The sequence below is a fragment of the Entelurus aequoreus genome, linkage group LG07 (genome assembly GCF_033978785.1).
Source record: "Entelurus aequoreus isolate RoL-2023_Sb linkage group LG07, RoL_Eaeq_v1.1, whole genome shotgun sequence".
Lineage (NCBI taxonomy): Eukaryota > Metazoa > Chordata > Actinopteri > Syngnathiformes > Syngnathidae > Entelurus > Entelurus aequoreus.
The window spans coordinates 74,980,171-75,000,681 of NC_084737.1; the positions used below are offsets into that span (position 1 = coordinate 74,980,171).

General features: G+C 38.4%; 1 protein-coding gene across 2 annotated transcripts in view; it reads left to right on the forward strand.

Annotated features, from left to right (window-relative positions):
* The window catches only part of bsna (bassoon presynaptic cytomatrix protein a), a 375,212-nt gene that overhangs the window by 131,739 nt on the left and 222,962 nt on the right, over positions 1-20,511 (forward strand). For both annotated transcript variants that reach the window (XM_062054482.1, XM_062054483.1), the window contains exon 2: positions 16,859-17,477. In XM_062054482.1, coding sequence (XP_061910466.1) covers positions 16,859-17,477 — 619 coding nt within the window. The remainder of the gene's footprint in view (positions 1-16,858; positions 17,478-20,511) is intronic.

Consider the following 20,511-nt stretch of genomic DNA (forward strand, 5'->3'; position numbering starts at 1 on the left):
AACTGATCTTACTTCAGTCAAAAGTGCACAAAAAGGTAGAAATAACAAGGCGATTGTTTATTTGGCAGCACAGTGACATTCTACTCTCTTGACTCTCCTTAAGCTCGGCTCTTCTCCTGCAGTCTTGGCACACAATTGTAATGTTTTTTTTCTTTCTGATCGCTGTGAAATTGGAAGGAAATAAACCGGAATTAAAAAAAAGTAAAAAAAAAATAGGTCACTTTGTTTTGGTGGGTGCGCTCAAAAGGTTTGTGCTGAGCTATTTTCTTCTTCTGGCAGCTTCAAACAGCGAAGCTGCCAGCTCGTCTGATTGTGTTGCTAAAATTAATGAACAATTAAATCATCCTTTTACCCCAAAGTCTCCGAGTGGAAATGAAACAAGCGAATGCTTCATTTCGTCAAGTTGACAGATGTAATTTTCTGTGTTGGGCCAGTAAAATGAGCAGTGTCATCTGGAAGCTTCTGGCTCTGCTGGGCTTTTCTTTTTTTTTTCTTTTTTTTCATTCTCAGGCTTTGACAGTCTTGCATCACGCCAAATGGGTAAAAATGGTCAAATGCCTATTTAGCATTCGTGCAGCTCCAGTTGCTGTCTGATTGATTATTTTAGGTAGGGCCGGCCGGCCCCTGGCATCAACACTCAATGCGGTTGTTTAGGTCCACAGACACAGTGCTGGCCACACAATTAAAAAGCCTCTCAAGACGTTCAAGTCAATTTACCGTATTTTCCGGACTATAGGGTGCACCGGATTATAAGGCGCACCTCCGATGAATGGTTTATTTTTTAAATCTTTTTTCATATATAAGGCGCTCCGGATAATAGGGTGCATTAAAGGAGTCTTATTAGGGCCCGCACGGCCCATTGTCAAAGGAATCCCAAAGGGAGTCCTTTTGCAATGGGACGAAAGGACCTATTGAATTTGTAAGGTTTTATTATTTATTATTATTATTCCGCCGCCACAAAAAACTCTAATTTGACCCACTTAACATGCTTCAAAACTCACCAAATTTGACACACACATCAGGACCTGCGATAATTGCCATCTAATAAAATAACCAAACCCCAAAACTCAAAATTGCGCTCTAGCGCCCCCTAGGAAAAAACAAAAACAAACCGCCTGTAACTCCCACTAGGAAGGTCGTAGAGACATGAAACAAAAATCTCTATGTAGGTCTGACTTAGACCTAGATTTCATAATTTGACATCCTTGGGCAAAAACCAACAGGAAGTTGGGAATTTCCCCTTCAAGACAAAAATGTACTAAAAACACTCATTTTTGCATCTTTGAGCTGTAATTTGACCCCCTTAAAATACTTCAAAACTGACCAAACTTTTCACACACATCAGGACTAGTGGAAATTGCGATCTAATAAAAAAAAACGAACCCCAAAACTCAAAATTGCACTGTTTTTGAATAAAACAGAGACAAAACTGCTCCTCAAAGGAAAACAGACAAAACTGCTTGTAACTTCCGGTAGGAACGTCTTAGAGACATGAAACAAAAACCTCTATATAGGTCTCACTTAGAACTACATTTCATAGATTGACATCCTTCAGCAACTAGCACCTGCCAAATATGCGGGCCCGACCAACGCTGCTTGCAGCTTTAATTATTATTATATTTTTCCAAATGTAAAACACTTCCTTGTGGTCTACATCAGTGGTCCCCAACCACTGGGCCGCGGCCCGGTACCAATCGGTACCGCACAAGAAATAAAAAAAATAAAAAAAATTAAATCAACATAAAAAACACAATATATACATTATATATCAATATAAATCAATACAGTCTGCAGGGATACAGTCCGTAAGCACACATGATTGTATTTCTTTATGACAAAAAATAAATAAAAATAAAAATATATATATATATATTTTTTTTTACTAATTATTGGTATCGCTTTCAAGATTATCGGTATCGGTTTCAAAAGTGAAATTTATGACGTTTTAAAACGCCGCTGTGTACACGGACATAGAGAGATGTACAGAGTGCCAATAAACCTTAAAGGCACTGCTTTGGCATGATGGCCCAGTCACTTAATATCTACGGCTTTATGCAACAGCCATACAGGTCACACTGAGGGTAGCCGTATGAACAACTTTAACACTGTTACAAATACGCGCCACACTGTGAACCCACACCAAACAAGAATGACAAACACATTTCGGGAGAACATCCGCACCGTAACACAACATAAACACAACAGAACAAATACCCAGAACCACTTGCAGCACTAACTCTTCCGGGACGCTACAATATACAATATGCACTTCTACGTGACACAAACATCCGCATAAGAACAAAGCAATGTTAAACCAATTAAATTCAAAGAGCTAATGAATACAGTTTTAAAATCAGCGCCCTCAGTAGGCAGCTTAAGGTCTGAAGGACAGCTCAATGTACTCCCTAAGGCAGTGGTTCTCAACCTTTTTTCAGTGATGTACCCCCTGTGAACATTTTTTTAATTCAAGTACCCCCTAATCAGAGCAAAGTATTTTTGGTTGAAAAAAAAAGATAAAGAAGTAAAATACAGCACTATGTCATAAGTTTCTGATTTATTAAATTGTATAACAGTGCAAAATATTAACTTTAAACTAGTCTTAACTTTAAAGAAATACACTCTATACATTGCTAATGTGGTAAATGACTATTCTAGCTGCAAATGTCTGCTTTTTGGTGCAATATCTACATAGGTGTATAGAGGCCCATTTCCAGCAACTATCACTCCAGTGTTCTAATGGTACAATGTGTTTGCTCATTTGGCTCAGAAGGCTAACTGATGATTAGAAAACCCTTGTGCAATCATGTTCACACATCTGAAAACAGTTTAGCTCGTTACAGAAGCTACAAAACTGACCTTCCTTTGAGCAGATTGAGTTTCTGGAGCATCACGTTTGTGGGGTCAATGAAATGCTCAAAATGGCCAGAAAAAGAGAACTTTCATCGGAAACTCGACAGTCTATTCTTGTTCTTAGAAATGAAGGCTATTCCACAAAATTGTTTGGGTGACCCCAAACTTTTGAACGGTAGTGTATATCGGTATCGGTTGATATCGGAATCGGTAATTAAGAGTTGGACAATAGCGGAATATCGGATATCAGCAAAAAAGCCATTATCGGATATCTCTAATTGAGAATAGATTCTGAATCGAATCGTCAACCCCAAGGATCTTCACCAAACCCCAACTGAGTTTGATCATAACTATTGAAGTGTGTTTACACTTGTGCACGGTGTAGCGCTGATCCCATTGAGGAGTTGAGTGAATATGAATGGTAAGGTACCGCAGTTTTCCTATCATTTTGTGCATATTCAGTCAAGATAAATGCTAAGATCCTTCAGTTATATCATCTTCCCTGTGAAATCAATCGTGGAAAAGGTTTTCCATGTTTGCCAGTGTGTTATAGGAGGATGTATAACGCACAAAATAAGACAGGGCGTCGACATGAAGCGTGGCGTGGCATGGCAAGCGCCACGCTTCCCCAAGCTCAGCTTCTCTCTCACATTGCTGCATTGCACGGAGATCATTTTCACACCTGCCTCTATTTGTCACGGCTTTCATCGGAGGGACCGAGCCGGTACACTCAGTCAGCCTGTCTGGCTCCTTCCCCTCTCCGTGCCAGAGTAGCTCTTTCTTGGTTTGGGTTGTAAATCATCAGGCTGCAGTCAAATGTGCAAATGTTTTGCCAGGTGATGTGATTGCCGGGTGGATGAATGGTGCCGCAGATTTTTGCGATGTGTGCCGCATAACATTTGAAATGTGATATTATTATTCTGTGGCAAAGGGAAAAAATTAGAGATGTCCGATAATGGCTTTTTTGTTGATATCCGATATTGTCCAACTCTTAATTACCGATTCCGATATCAACCGATACCGATATATACAGTCGTGGAATTAACACATTATTATGCCTAATTTTGTTGTGATGCCCCGCTGGATGCATTAAACAATATAAATCAACTCAAGTTATGGAAAAAAGTGCCAACATGGCACTGCCATATTTATTATTGAAGTCACAAAGTGCATTATTTTTTTTAACATGCCTCAAAACAGCAGCTTGGAATTTGGGACATGCTCTCCCTGAGAGAGCATGAGGAGGTTGAGGTGGGCGGGGTTGGGGAGGGGGTAGCGGGGGGTGTATATTGTAGCATCCCGGAAGAGTTAGTGCTGCAAGGGGTTCTGGGTATTTGTTGTGTTTATGTTGTGTTACAGTGCGGATGTTCTCCCGAAATGTGTTTGTCATTCTTGTTTGGTGTGGGTTCACAGTGTGGCGCGTATTTGTGACAGTGTTAAAGTTGTTTATACGGCCACCCTCAGCGTGACCTGTATGGCTGTTGACCACTTGTGTGTGTGAAAAGCCGTAGATATTATGTGACTGGGCCGGCATGCAAAGGCAGTGCCTTTAAGGTTTATTGGCGCTCTGTACTTCTCCCTACGTCCGTGTACACAGCGGTGTTTTAAAAAGTCATAAATTTTACTTTTTGAAACCGATACCGATCATTTTGAAACCGATACCGATAATTGCCGATATTACATTTTAAAGCATTTAGATTTTGTATCTACAACGCTCTTAAACACTTTGTCCACTCTTTTATAAGTGTAACATATAAAATATTGGTACTCAAATAATTAGCTGCATGATGATAAGACGACAGTGTCATGAGGATCAAAGTAGAGAAGTCCGATAATGGCTTTTTTGCCGATATCCGATATTGTCCAACTCTTAATTACCGATTCCGATAGCAACCGATACCGATATATACAGTCGTGGAATTAACACATTATTATGTCTAATTTTGTTGTGATGCCCCGCTGGATGCATTAAACAATGTAACAAGGTTTTCCAAAATAAATCAACTCAAGTTATGGAAAAAAATGCCAACATGGCACTGCCATATTTATTATTGATGTCACAAAGTGCATTATTTTTTTTTAACATGCCTCAAAACAGCAGCTTGGAATTTGGGACATGCTCTCCCTGAGAGAGCATGAGGAGGTTGAGGTGGGCAGGGTTGGGGAGGGGGAAGCCGGGGGTGTATATTGTAGCATCCCGGAAGAGTTAGTGCTGCAAGGGGTTCTGGGTATTTGTTGTGGTTATGTTGTGTTACGGTGCGGATGTTCTCCCGAAATGTGTTTGTCATTCTTGTTTGGTGTGGGTTCACAGTGTGGCGCGTATTTGTAACAGTGTTAAAGTTGTTTATATGGTCACCCTCAGCGTGACCTGTATGGCTGTTGACCAAGTATGCCTTGCATTCACTTGTGTGTGTGAAAAGCCGTAGCTATTATGTGACTGGGCCGGCACGCAAAGGAAGTGCCTTTAAGGTTTATTGGCGCTCTGTACTTCTCCCTACGTCCGTACAGCGGGGTTTTAAAAAGTCATAAATTTTACTTTTTGAAACCGATACCGATAATTTTGAAACCGATACCGATAATTTCCGATATTACATTTTAAAGCATTTATCGGCCGATAATATCGGACTGCCGATATTATCGGCCGATAAATTGAATTTAGGACACAGATACCAAACACACAACATGCACACATATGCAACTATATGACAAATGATTGCATGGCTGAGTACAGAGGAGACATGTGAGTCAACACTATCACATCAGACCATGGCCACCAGGACGCTGACACACAAGCGCCCCCAGAAGCATGGCCCCTGAGGCAGATGGCTCATCTGAGGAACGTTGGAAAATAGAAAGAATAAAACTTGTAAAATAGTAAGAACTACTAATGAATAAAATACAAGTAAGACATATAAAGATCCAACCATCCATCCATTTTCTACCGCTTGTCCCTTTCGGGGTCGCGGGGGGTCGCTGGAGCCTATCTCAGCTGCATTCGGTCGGAAGGCGGGGTACACCCTGGACAAGTCGCCACCTCATCGCAGGGCCAACACAGATAGACAGACAACATTCACACTCACATTCACACACTAGGGCCGTAATTAGAGATGTCAGATAATATCAGTCTGCCGATATTATCGGCCGATAAATGCGATAAAATGTAATATCGGAAATTATTGGTATCAGTTTTTTTATTATCAGTATCGTTTTTTTTTTTTTTTTTTTTTTTTTTTTTTATTAAATCCACATAAAAAACACAAGATACACTTACAATTAGTGCACCAACCCAAAAAACCTCCCTCCCCCATTTACACTCATTCACACAAAAGGGTTGTTTCTTTCTGTTATTAATATTCTGGTTCCTACATTATATATCAATATATATCAATAGAGTCTGCAAGGGATACAGTCCGTAAGCACACATGATTGTGCGTGCTGCTGGTCCACTAATAATACTAACCTTTAACAGTTAATTTTACTAATTTTCATTCATTACTAGTTTCTATGTAACTGTTTTTATATTGTTTTACTTTCTTTTTTATTCAAGAAAATGTTTTTAATTTATTTATCTTATTTTATTTTATAAATTTCTTTTAAAAGTACCTTATCTTCACCATACCTGGTTGTCCAAATTAGGCATAATAATGTGTTAATTCCACGACTGTATATATCGGTTGATATCGGTATCGGTTGATATCGGTATCGGTAATTAAAGAGTTGGACAATATCGGCATATCGGATATCGGCAAAAAGCCATTATCGGACATCCCTAGCCGTAATTTTTTTTTTTTTTTTCATACGAAGATTAATAATAAAAAATAAAAATAAAAATAAATAATTTAATTTTAATTTTAATTTAATGAATATACAGTATATAAATAATAAATACATATAACTAAATACAATCTTGCATAACTAATAGATTAAAAAGTTAAATACAAATGAAAAATATTAGGTAAAAGCCAAATCAAAAAGGTGGGTCTTAAGCCTGCTCTTATCAATCAATCAATCAATCAATGTTTATTTATATAGCCCTAAATCGCAAGTGTCTCAAAGGGCTGCACAAGCCACAACGACATCCTCGGTTCAGATCCCACACTTAAAAACATGAAGGTTCTCCTGGTATACTGCATGTCGTTTTCGCAAGTGGCTGAAATATATCACATTATAGATTTTAGGCCGTATCGCCAAAAATCAACCCGGGCCGCAATTTTTCCGACCCTGGTGTCAGAGTACAAGCCTCCAACTGCATTTTCACGTGACAAAGTGGCGTCGAAAGCCACGTATTTCCCACCAGATGAAGCGCCGGCGCCACCTTTTCCTGTCGAGGGGACGCTGGATTTGATTAGCATCACACACCTCCCCCGAGTGACTGACACTCTTCACCAGCGTTTGCCAAGTGTGAGCGTATTTTTCTGCCTGCGGATATTTGCGTGAATGCTCATTGTATGCGACTGCGTGAGTCACGTGACGTGGTGGACTGCCACGCTCGCAGTTAGTACTCATCAGAATGTACCAGTCACTGGAGGCAGGGGAGGCGGGGCCTCACGTGCCATCATGGAAAGAAAAAATTTTTAAAAAGAATTTTTTTTTTAAAAATTGTTATATGTATCCAGTGATTATACTATAAAGTTATTTTTAGAGATGTCCGATAATATCGGCCGATATATGCGTTAAAATGTAATATCGGAAATTATCGGTATCGGTTTTATTTTTTTTATTTTTATTTTTTTATTAAATCAACATAAAAAACACAAGATACACTTACAATTAGTGCACCAACCCAAAAAACCTCCCTCCCCCATTTACACTCATTCACACAAAAGGGTTGTTTCTTTCTGTTATTAATATTCTGGTTCCTACATTATATATCAATATATATCAATACAGTCTGCAAGGGATACAGTCCGTAAGCACACATGATTGTGCGTGCTGCTGGTCCACTAATAGTACTAACCTTTAACAGTTAATTTTACTAATTGTCATTCATTACTAGTTTCTATGTAACTGTTTTATATTGTTGTACTTTCTTTTTTATTCAAGAAAATGTTTTTAATTTATTTATCTTATTTTACTAATTTTTTTAAAAAGTACCTTATCTTCACCATACCTGGTTGTCCAAATTAGGCATAATAATGTGTTAATTCCACGACTGCATATATCGGTTGATATCGGTATCGGTTGATATCGGTATCGGTAATTAAAGAGTTGGACAATATCGGAATATCGGATATCGGCAAAAAGCCATTATCGGACATCCCTCGTTATTTTCCATTTAACTTCACCAGTTTTACATTATTTTTATTCAAAATCGCTGAATTTTCACATTTGCCGTTCAAATACTGAGAAGAGACTTCACGTCACTGCGTTGTGCCTCAACATGGATTGCGGACTCGCTAACTTCTGGCCTGCTGTGCAGTGAGACCGTATTGCTATATGAATTATATTATACATTTCCATAGTTTAGTTAGCTGAGGTATATAATGTACGGGAGGGGTCACCAACCTTTTTGAAAGCAAGAGCTACTTCTTGGGTACTGATTAATGCGAAGGGCTACCAGTTTGATACACACTTCAATAAATTGCCAGAAATAGCCAATTTTCTCAATTTACCTTTAACTCTATGTTATTATTAATAATTCATGATATTTACACTTAATTGAACGGTTTAAAAGAGGAGAAAACACGAAAAAAATGACAATTCAATTTTGAAACATGGTTTATCTTCAATTTCGACTCTTTAAAATTCAAAATTCAACCGAAAAAAAAGAAGAGAAAAACTTAAAAAAAGAATTTATGGATCATCATTAGTAATTTTTCCTGATTAAGATTAATTTTAGAATTTTGATGACATGTTTTAAATAGGTTAAAATCCAATCTGCACTTTGTTAGAATATATAACAAATTGGACCAAGCTATATTTCTAACAAAGACAAATCATTATTTCTTCTAGAATTTCCAGAACAAAAATGTCTAAAAGAAATTCAAAAGACTTTGAAATAAGATTTAAATTTGATTCTACAGATTTTCTAGATTTGACAGAATAATTTTTTTGAATTTTAATCATAATAAGTTTGAATAAATATTTCACAAATATTTTTCATCGAAAAAACAGAAGCTAAAATGAAGAATTAAATTAAAATGTATTTATTATTCTTTACAATAAAAAAAAAAAAAACTTGAACATTGATTTAAATTGTCAGGAAAGAAGAGGAAGGAATTTAAAAAGTAAAAAGGTATATGTGTTTAAAAATCCTAAAATCCTTTTTACGGTTGTATTTTTTCTCTAAAATTGTCTTTCTGAAAGTTATAAGAAGCAAAGTAAAAAAAATTAATGAATTTAAACAAGTAAAGACCAAGTCTTTAAAATATTTTCTTGGATTTTCAAATTCTATTTGAGTTTTGTCTCTCTTAGAATTAAAAATGTCGGGCAAAGCGAGACCAGCTTGTTAGTAAATAAATAAAATTTAAAAAATAGAGGCAGCTCACTGGTAAGTGCTGCTATTTGAGCTATTTTTAGAACAGGCCAGCGGGCTACTCATCTGGTCCTTACGGGCTACCTGGTGCCCGCGGGCACCACATTGGTGACCCCTGATGTACGGTGTATTTTGTCAACAACTGTATGTGTGTAACGTATTTCTTGTGCTGAGCGATCATAAAACGGCTGCAAAAGACGCACTGGCTGAGGCTCGCAGTAATCCCGCCTCCTGGTGGTAGAGAATGCACCCCCGCCGTAGAATGCACCCCCTGACGGGAGTGTTATATCAACTAAAGCCCACACTTAAACTTTCCACGTGCAAGATTGAATCTATTTAAAAAAGTTATTTAATAAGAAGCCAAAAAGTGCAAAAACAATAATGTTGGTGTTGGAGGAGTTGTGAATGACTGCTGGGCCACAACATTAGGTACACCTGCAGACTGCAGCACGGATTTCATATTTCATTCATTCACAACTCCTCCAACACGAACATTATTGTTTTTGCACTTTTTGGCATCTTATTAAATAACTTTTGTAGCCTATTTTTATGGGATTTCCTCTTTGTGATGTTAAGTTCCTGTTATACGCCATTATACAGTATATGCCTCGAGCTCTTATTTTGAAGGCGCTAAGAGCGGAAGTGATGACACGTTGGAGTGGAGCGGAGGTTTTTGAAAGAAAGTAAATAAAGGGGTCCTCGTGTAAACTGGAGCCTCCGTGTTTGTTATTTCGTAGTTTCATACAGTATAGGCGACATTTATAAACCCTCGGTTACACTTTTTTAAATAGATTCAATCTTGCACGTGGAAAGTTTAAGTGTGGGCTTTAGTTGATATAACACTCCCGTCAGGGGGTGCATTCTACAGCGGGGGTGCATTAATCCAGCACAACAGCGGCGCATGGACTTCATTTATAAGTAAAGGTAACACCATAATACATTTTTTTTGTGTGCTACAGTTTGTATGTGTTAAGTTAAAGTTAAGTTAAAGTACCAATGATTGTCACACGCACACTAGGTGTAATGAAATTTGTCCTTTGCATTTGACCCATCCCCTTGTTCACCCCCTGGGAGGTGAGGGGAGCAGTGGGCAGCAGCGGCGTCGCGCCCGGGAATCATTTTTGGTGATTTAACCCCCAATTCCAACCCTTGATGCTGAGTGCCAAGCAGGGAAGAATGCTGGTATGAGCTTTTAAACATAACCCGTTAACTGCTGCCAATCAAATGGTGAATAAGATACTCCTTAGGGTTCATATGTTTGTAAATCTGACTGTGATGAAGTCAGTGCCTCACCAGCCATGAACCTCACCGCACGTCACTGGAATGTACACATGAATATGTCAGGCGTACGTATGAGATGTAAGATGACCGTAAGTCTTCAACCATATGGCTGATATACAAGTTAATCTAATTAGCTACTATGGTCATCTAATTAGTTACTATGGTAATCTACGTCACAGCAGCTCAGACGAGGCACCAAGCAGTGTGGGCGGGAAGCGTTTCCACAGACGCGGACGGAGATTTTCACAACAAAGTTCTAAAGCTTAGTGATGTATCAGATATATCAGATTGTAGGTGGGTTTATTTTGTACCCTTTGCGTTCATATTTCACTGTTTGTTGCATTTTTGTCGCGTTTCACTTGATTGTAAAACATGTCGATCGAAAGGGGGTGTGACATTCATATTTTGTCAATATTCAGTGTTTTATCGTTCGTAGAAAAATTTAAAAATTCCATTACGTTTTTTTAAGGCGGTCTGTCATAACGTTTTTAGCATTCAATCAGACATTATTGTGAGGTTTTGTATTAGTGTTCCTAAAAATAGATATACCGGACCCCCCAGACACATTTTTTTCCTCTAAATGTGGCCCCCGAGTCAAAATAATTGCCCAGGCCTGCTTTAAACCATAACCGAGGTGTACTCTCACGACCTGTCACATCACCCCCTGACTTATTTGGAGTTTTTTGCCGTTTTCCTTTGTGTAGTGTTTTAGTTCTTGTTTTGCGCTCCTATTTTGGTGGCTTTTTCTCTTTTTTTGGTATTTTCCTGTAGCAGTTTCATGTCGTCTTTTGAGCGATATTTCCCGCATCTACTTTGCTTCAGCAATCAAGAATGTTTCAGTTGTTGTTATCCTTCTTTGTGGGGACATTGTTGATTGTCATGTCATGTTCGGATGTACATTGCGGACGCCGTCTTTGCTCCACAGTAAGTCTTTGCTGTCGTCCAGCATTCTGTTTTTGTTTACTGTGTAGCCAGTTCAGTTTTAGTTTTGTTCTGCATAACCTTCCCTAAGCTTCAATGCATTTTCTTAGGAGCACTCACCTTTTTTTTATTTTTGGTTTAAGCCAGGGGTGTCCAAACTTTTTCCACTGAGGGCCACACACAGAAAAATGTAAGTATACGGGGCCCATTTTGATATTTTTCATTTTCAAACCATAACAAAATATATAGATTTTTTTTTTTAACCTTTAGGGCTCCCGGGGACCAATCAAGGGTCTAAGTCATTAAAATGTTAAAGATAAGTCAAATTATTATTATTATTTTTTTTTTACAGTATATCTCTATATCAACTTCAGGTTGATATCAAGTAAAAAAAAACAGGTTTTATGCCTTTTCTGTCAAAGACAACTTTGTTTTTTATAGTAAAACTGAAATATGCAGTATTTAGTAATTAGAGCCCTAAAAGATCAATAATGCAGGACACCATTGATTTGAATTCTTTAATATTTTTGAGTAATCACAGTGAAAAGTTAAATAAAATCCCACTAAATATATTTGGGATCCAAAAGGTCTCCCACTCATAAAGTGATACATTTTCATTAGTTGTTTTTTTTTACTTTTCACACTTAAATTACGAGATCAACTTCAGATACACTACCGTTCAAAAGTTTGGGGTCACATTGAAATGTCCTTATTTTTGAAGGAAAAGCACTGTACTTTTCAATGAAGATAACTTTAAACTAGTCTTATCTTTAAAGAAATACACTCTATACATTGCTAATGTGGTAAATGACTATTCTAGCTGCAAATGTCTGGTTTTTGGTGCAATATCTACATAGGTGTATAGAGGCCCATTTCCAGCAACTATCACTCCAGTGTTCTAATGGTACAATGTGTTTGCTCATTGGCTCAGAAGGCTAATTGATGATTAGAAAACCCTTGTGCAATCATGTTCACACATCTGAAAACAGTTTAGCTCGTTACAGAAGCTACAAAACTGACCTTCCTTTGAGCAGATTGAGTTTCTGGAGCATCACATTTGTGGGGTCAATTAAACGCTCAAAATGGCCAGAAAAAGAGAACTTTCATCTGAAACTCGACAGTCTATTCTTCTTCTTAGAAATTAAGGCTATTCCACAAAATTGTTTGGGTGACCCCAAACTTTTGAACGGTAGTGTATATCTGTCGATTTTACGTTTGAATTATTATTTTGTTTGTTTTATGCTCTTTTGCCAAATAAAACTTTGATGTTTTTATACGGCAACCACACAATATATGCAATATTCTTTCCACATAAAACATTTTAAAGTGACATTTTTTAAGTAATAATTCATTGCAACATAGATTTTTTGTATTTTTTCTCGAGCAATGGCAAAAAAAATAAAAACAAACAAAGTCACATTGCAACTTTTTCTCGTTAGATTTCACCTCATTCCCTTTTTAAAATGTTTTTTTAAATTTTTGCAATACTATCAATTTTGCAATTTTTGCAGAATGTGTGGGGGGCCGGTAAACGATTAGCTGCGGGCCGCAAATGGCCCCCAGGCCGCACTTTGGACACTTCTGGTTTAAGCATTAGATACCTTTTTCCCTGCGCAATGTTTCCGACATCTACAAAGCAATTAGCTATCGGCTGCCACCTACTGATATGGAAGAGTATTACACGGATACTCTGCCGAGCTCTAGACAGCACCGACACTCAACAACAACAACACATCATTTGCAGACTATAATTACTGGTTTGCAAAAAATATTTTTAGCCCAAATAGGTGAAATGATTTGCAGACTAGTGTGCCGTGGCACAGTGGTTGAAAAACACTGGATTAGATGGTATAAAAACTGTACCACTGACATGTAAGACCAGTGTGAGATTTACATCACAGGCCAAAATTCATGGATTATTTCCTCCTGGGTTGTGCGGCCGGTGTAAAAATCAGCTGATGCAGCAGAGTGAGATGGAAAAGATCAATTGAAGGGCTGCAGCAGCCCGGCGAAAGCAGATAAACATCTCACTCATTTCCGGTTTTTTTCCCCCGCTTTTAATACGCGACAAAACACAGACAAAGCTGGTAGCGTGCACTCTGACCTCATAGCCGCCTACTCCGTCGCCAATAAAGGCATATTTGTTGGTTATTGAACGGCTCTCCGTAGGCCAGGGGTCACCAACCTTTTTGAAACCAAGAGCTACTTCCTGGGTACTGATTAATGCGAAGGGCTACCAGTTTGATACACACTTAAATAAATTGCCAGAAATAGCCAAATTGCTCAATTTACCTTTAACTCTATGTTATTATTAATAATTAATGATATTTACACTTAATTGAACGGGTTAAATGAAGAGAAAACACGAAAAAAATGACAATTAAATTTTGAAACATAGTTTGTCTTCAATTTCGACTCTTTAAAATTCAAAATTCAACCGAAAAAAAGAAGAGAAAAACTAGCTAATTCGAATCTTTTTGAAAAAATTAAAAAAAGAATTTAGGGAACATCATTAGTAATTTTTCCTGATTAAGATTAATTTTAGAATTTTGATGACATGTTTTAAATAAGTTAAAAATCCAATCTGCACTTTGTTAGAATATATAACAAATTGGACCAAGCTATATTTCTAACAAAGACAAATCATGATTTCTTCTAGATTTTCCAGAACAAAAATTTTAAAAGAAATTCAAAAGACTTTGAAATAAGATTTAAATTTGATTCTACAGATTTTCTAGATTTGCCAGAATAATTTTTTTGGAATTTTAATCGTAATAAGTTTGAAGAAATATTTCACAGATATTCTTCGTCGAAAAAACAGAAGCTAAAATGAAGAATTAAAATAAAATGTATTTATTATTCTTTTTTTTTACTTGAAAATTGATTTAAATTGTCAAGAAAGAAGAGGAAGGAATTTAAAAAGTAAAAAGGTATATGTGTTTGTATTTTTTCTCTAAAATTGTCTTTCTGAAAGTTATAAGAAGCAACGTAAAAAAATTAATGAATATATTTAAACAAGTGAAGACCAAGTCTTTAAAATATTTTCTTGGATTTTCAAATTCTATTTGAGTTTTGTCTCTCTTAGAATTAAAAATGTCGAGCAAAGCGAGACCAGCTTGCTAGTAAATAAATACAATTTAAAAAATAGAGGCAGCTCACTGGTAAGTGCTGCTATTTGAGCTATTTTTAGAACAGGCCAGCGGGCTACTCATCTGGTCCTCACGGGCTACCTGGTGCCCGCGGGCACCGCGTTGGTGACCCCTGCCTTAGGCTGTCCTTTTCACCACGGTGCATCTTCCTTCATTGTACCTCCCTTCCATCATCAGCTCCTGTGGCAGTTTAAGCCTCTTATTTAGTTTTCTTCCACCACTCTGCCGGATGAATCAGTGGAGCTTTCAGCTTCTTCTCGTTGAGTCACCCCATCATCATCATCATCATCATCATCACACAACACACACGACGACTGCCTGCACACAAACCGTGCGTCACGGCTGCGATGGTGCCGTGCACGTGTGACCGTCACTTCTCTTTTATGTTATGTTGGCGACGGAAAGGATTTTGTCTATAAATCAACATTTCCCATTTGTTCTGTGGATCAATGACATTTCATCTCGTTTTCCATAATTCAAGCGGCACCTCACCTTTCACATTTCGGTCGAACCCAAGTCCGCAGCAATGAATCATAACAGTGACTGTTGTGATTGGAGCTCGCAGTCGTGTTCAAGCACACTTTATGATGAGAAAATCTGGTAATATGTTTCATATAGCGGAATAAATCACAACTTCTCTGTTTTACGTGTTGTCCAGTGAAAAGTGATAATCATTATCTTATTTGCAATACCACAGTTTTTGATGACGACACTGAGTTCAGCTCTCCCACACCTCACAAGCATAGCTAGATGATAGACAATAATGCTAGCAACAAAAATTGTATCATATATATATACGTATATATAATATAATTTTCGTGTGTATATATATATATATATATATATATATATATATATATATATATATATATATATATATATATATATATATATATACACTACCGTTCAAAAGTTTGGGGTCACATTGAAATGTCCTTATTTTCAATGAAGATAACTTTAAACCAGTCTTAACTTTAAAGAAATACACTCTATACATTGCTAATGTGGTGAATGACTATTCTAGCTGCAAATGTCTGGTTTTTGGTGCAATATCTACATAGGTGTATAGAGGCCCATTTCCAGCAACTATCACTCCAGTGTTCTAATGGTACAATGTGTTTGCTCATTGGCTTCAGAAGGCTAGTTGATGATTAGAAAACCCTTGTGCAATCATGTTCACACATCTGAAAACAGTTTAGCTCGTTACAGAAGCCACAAAACTGACCTTCCTTTGAGCAGATTGAGTTTCTGGAGCATCACATTTGTGGGGGTCAATTAAACGCTCAAAATGGCCAGAAAAAGAGAACTTTCATCGGAAACTCGACAGTCTATTCTTGTTCTTAGAAATGAAGGCTCAAACACAAAATTGTTTGGGTGACCCCAAACTTTTGAACGGTAGTGTATATATATATTTATATATATATATATATATATATATATACACAGTTAAATTATATTAAATGTAAATTAGAGCTCGATTAGTGCTCGATGTGCTATGGATGATAGAGATATATAATAATGCTAGCAATAAAAAATTAAATACATTTTGATTGGGAGTTTTTTCTATACATTTATATATAATTAAAGAAGATTTTTAGACATGTATTATTCAATTAAATTTCAATTCAGTTTTTTTTGTAGTATTTGCAAACATTTTTTACAAAGCCTCTTCAAGGTCTATGTGAGTCACATGAAACATTAGTGTGTGTTTTACGCTCGACTTTAATCACTGGATGCCTGTGCTTGTTTTGAGGTCCTTTCTCAGCTTTCATCAGCAGCCCATACTAATTATTTTTAATGCTGTGTGTGTCTGCCTGCTTGTAAGGAGATAATGGGACTGACTAAGAAACATTCTTAATTGCTTACTCGTCCAATACGTTGGTAAGTGAAACACTTTACCTCAGAGAGTTACAGAAATCATAACAAGGGCTCTTTTGACTACTTGTGATTTTTTTTTTTTACGCTCCTTTTGATGTAGTTGACAAGAAAAATAAATCATCAAATTTCTAGCCAGGTCGTGATGACGGATTTAGTTTGCTTTTCATTTTGCTCTGCAGGTTTAACATTGTGTCTATAATCCAAATATATCCGGTTTATGATTGAATTTCTGATGAAAGTTCTAAGTACGCAACTTCTGTGTGTTACTGATTATTTTCTCTTTCCATTTGTTTTTCTCTCCCAGGGCTCCAATGGGTCAGATGGTTAGCCCCAAGCTTGGCATGCAGCAAGGAGGGATGGCAACCATCGGAGGCATGGGTGGCGGGATGGGCGGAAACATGGGAGGCGGAATGGGAGGCGGCATGGGAGTAGGAATGGGAGGCGGAGGAGGAATGGCCACGGGGGGAGGAATAGGCTCTCGAAGCGGCGAGCCCTATCGTCTGGCCGCCCATGACACACCGACCTCCCCCCGCCACATGCAGTCGAGTCAGGTCTCCGGCACGGGACCGAGCTCTGGCCATGGGATGAGTCATGGACTGCCCGGATCCAACATGGGAACCCATACTGGGCAGAGTCCCGGGCAACACGCCTCCCGTCGAAACCTCCAAGTCGACTTCAACAGTTCAGGCGGCTCCAGGACAGGCCGCTCCCCCTCTGTGTCGCCGGACCGCGGAATGACGCCCACCTCACCGTACTCGGTGCCACAAATCGCGCCCATGCCAACAAGGAGCAAAATGTGTCCGGTGTGCACCAGCACGGAGCTCTCCAACCCACCAGCTGTGCCCAACTACAACATCTGCACCCAGTGTAAGGCCACCGTGTGCAACCAGTGTGGGTTCAACCCCAACCCACACCTCACCGAGGTACGTAGCGCTTCTGTCTGTCTTGTCTTTTAGTCGCTCTAATGGTTGTTTAGTAAAATCTTGTCCAAACTATTTTAAATAGCTGCAACATAACATACATAAGTAGCAAACAGCATAATAACAGCATAGCTGTAAACCTGGCTTCACCCAAGGAAGCAGGGCCGGCCCGTGGCATTTGGCCGTATAGGCAAATGCTAAGGGCGCCGTCCATCAGGGGGCGCCACGCCAGTGCCACAAATGTTGGAGAAAATAAATAAATAAATAAGTTGGTACTGTTATTTCTAAATACAAAAAATAATCCCACGTTAATTAAAATGTTAAGTAAAGCCTATTTAATAGAAATATTATTTGTTACAACATTACGCCCACCCGCACGGTGTGCCCCCTCCCTTCCCGTACCATGACTCTTTATGGACGTCACCGCATCAAAAAAATCAACACAAGATGTCAAAACGGCCAAAACTGTCAGGTGCCCAGGGAAGAAAAAAGAGAAAAGAAGAGGAGAAACGAGAAAAAGACAGAGGTAGCAGGTAGGTAACGTTGGCCTGGATGAAATTATTTGTCTGTTACAGAATGTGATAGTAACCTGGCTTTTTAGCATTAAGCTAATGTTACATGATTCGGCAATTGCTAATCAATAAATAGCTAGTTCTGTTTTAACGTCGGGGAAATATTGTGGAGGGGGCTAAATTGTTATGGAAAATAATAATGTAACGTTAGGTAATTACAGTACTCCCACCTTACATTCCTCAGGGACATTTGTATTAGATCTTTTAAGCAGGTGTTTTTTGTTTACATGGTTATTGCCTTCTGGTTAGCTAATGTTTGCCCTGCAGATAATAGTCAATTTTTCACCCCTTTATATATTAGGTATAGTTGTAAGCCTAGTTGTTAAAGTGCACATCATTAATGTTAATTAAGCAATATCACATGAGAGGGAATGCTGTTTTTTAATTTGAGCACTGCTGTGATTCGGTTAAAGATAATCATAACATAACATTCTCATATAATGTGTTCATTTGCTTTCTTTAAGTAAAAAAAATGTCAAAGACAAAGCTATTCGGTTTCTTGTGAATATATACACTTCACTGCCGATGTGGGGGGGCGCCACCTAAAATCTTGCCTAGGGCGCCAGATTGGTTAGGGCCAGGCCTGCAAGGAAGGCACACATGACATACACAAAGCCTAACCAGGCATTTATTTTCTCTCAAGGAATTGTGAAATAAAATCATGTCTTCATGAGTTCAACACTGTACTGAAGCCCAGAACACTCTACGCATTTCCCCAGTTTTAGTTTAGAGATAAGGAAAGATTGGCCTAGCCCACTAGGATCCCTCTTTATGTTTGTGAACTTTATAGTCTATACATTTAGAGTGATGTGATAATCAAACACTCTAGAAGTCTAGAATGAAAGAGTATATAAGAGAATTGACAGAGAGTGTGTACCTTCAGTGCTGAACGATGAGCAGAGGCGGAGTTTGGAGTGTTTTCTTTAGCTCGCTTTCCATGTTTATGTACTCACTGTCCACTGTGTCCAGCTGTCTGAAATCGGGTGACTCCACTGTAGAAGTAGCCTGCATGTCTTCTAGTACATACGCTGCAATGTCTCTATCAATGTTGTCCTGGCTAGCAGTCCCTCCGTTAAAATCCAGCCGCTGTTGGAGGTGGAGGTGAAGTGTGTCTCTCTTTACTAGCATGTTGCTTTTGTAGCTGTTTCAGCAGATTTGAATTGCTGTTTTGGGCAGTAGATAGGATCTTTGATCCCAAGACACAACTTACATTGAACTAAAATGTTCTTTTCTTTGTGCTCGACAAAAGAAAAGTAGTGAGAATATCTCCATGTTAAGAAACTCGACTTCTGGCTCCGCCATGATGCAAACACAGACACGCCCCCCCACCCACCGCCCCCACCCACACAAAGAGCGCCTCTTCTTTTCCTTGTGACACAGAAGGACGACACCGCAGCGCTCCAATAAAACACACTCAGATCTTCTGTTTCTAGCCGATACTACATAAAAAATAACGTAAAATAACGCAATAACGCATCATGTAGTAACGGTAACTAAATTACTGTATATAAAAAAATAACGCGTTAGACTACTAGTTACCGCCGTAAAACGCTTTACTTTGTAACGCGTTAGTCCCAACACTGCTTATCAGTTTGGTGTATGACACAATAATATGTTTCTCATCCTTGTTGATTGAATGCATCCAACGAAAGGGGTGGGTGCTACAGTTGATTGGCAGATACACGCAACAGCAGTTACTGCAATCTGACACAACATTTTGGACGAGTGGCGCTCCGGCTCCATGTTGTAGGTGGAGCATGTTGCGGGTCAATATTCTAACATAGCATTCTCCATTGTTTGTCATGATCTGTGGTCTAGATCATGTTTTGTTTACTTATGTTCTGTTAGTTTTGGACTCCACAGTTCCTGTTTTTGTGCACCCTTGTTTGTTTTAGTTTCCATGACGACTCTTAAGTTTCACCTGCCTCATGTGTTTGACTCACGCACCTGCTCTAATCAGAGACTATTACTTAAGGCTGTTTTGACAGTTAGTCGTCCTGGCGACACTGCTCTGTCCATGCCATAGTTCTTGATGATCTTTACATACTCTGTATTTGCTCTGTTTAGACTTTTCCTGCCATAGTCATGCTGTTCGATTCATGCCGTGTCCAGTAAGTCTTTTTGTTTCATGTCCATAGTTCTTGCTATTTGTTTCAAGCCACAGTTTAGTGAGTTTTTTCATGTTTTTACTTTCATGGTTTATGTCCGTAGTTTATGCTAAGTCTTAGCTTTTGTTTCCCGCGTTAAGCTTGCCTTCGCCTTGTGCGCCTTTTTGTTTTGTACTTCGTTGAGATTTTGAGGAGAGATTAAAATATGTTCCTACCTTCAAGCCATGTCCAGTCCAGTCCGATTGCATCCCGGGAGAACAAATCTTGCAGTAAGCTGAGAAAAACCCCTCGTTCTGACATTGTTAGCGTAATAAAGTGACAGGTCTTCTGCTCAGGTAATGTAATAAGTGCTACTTC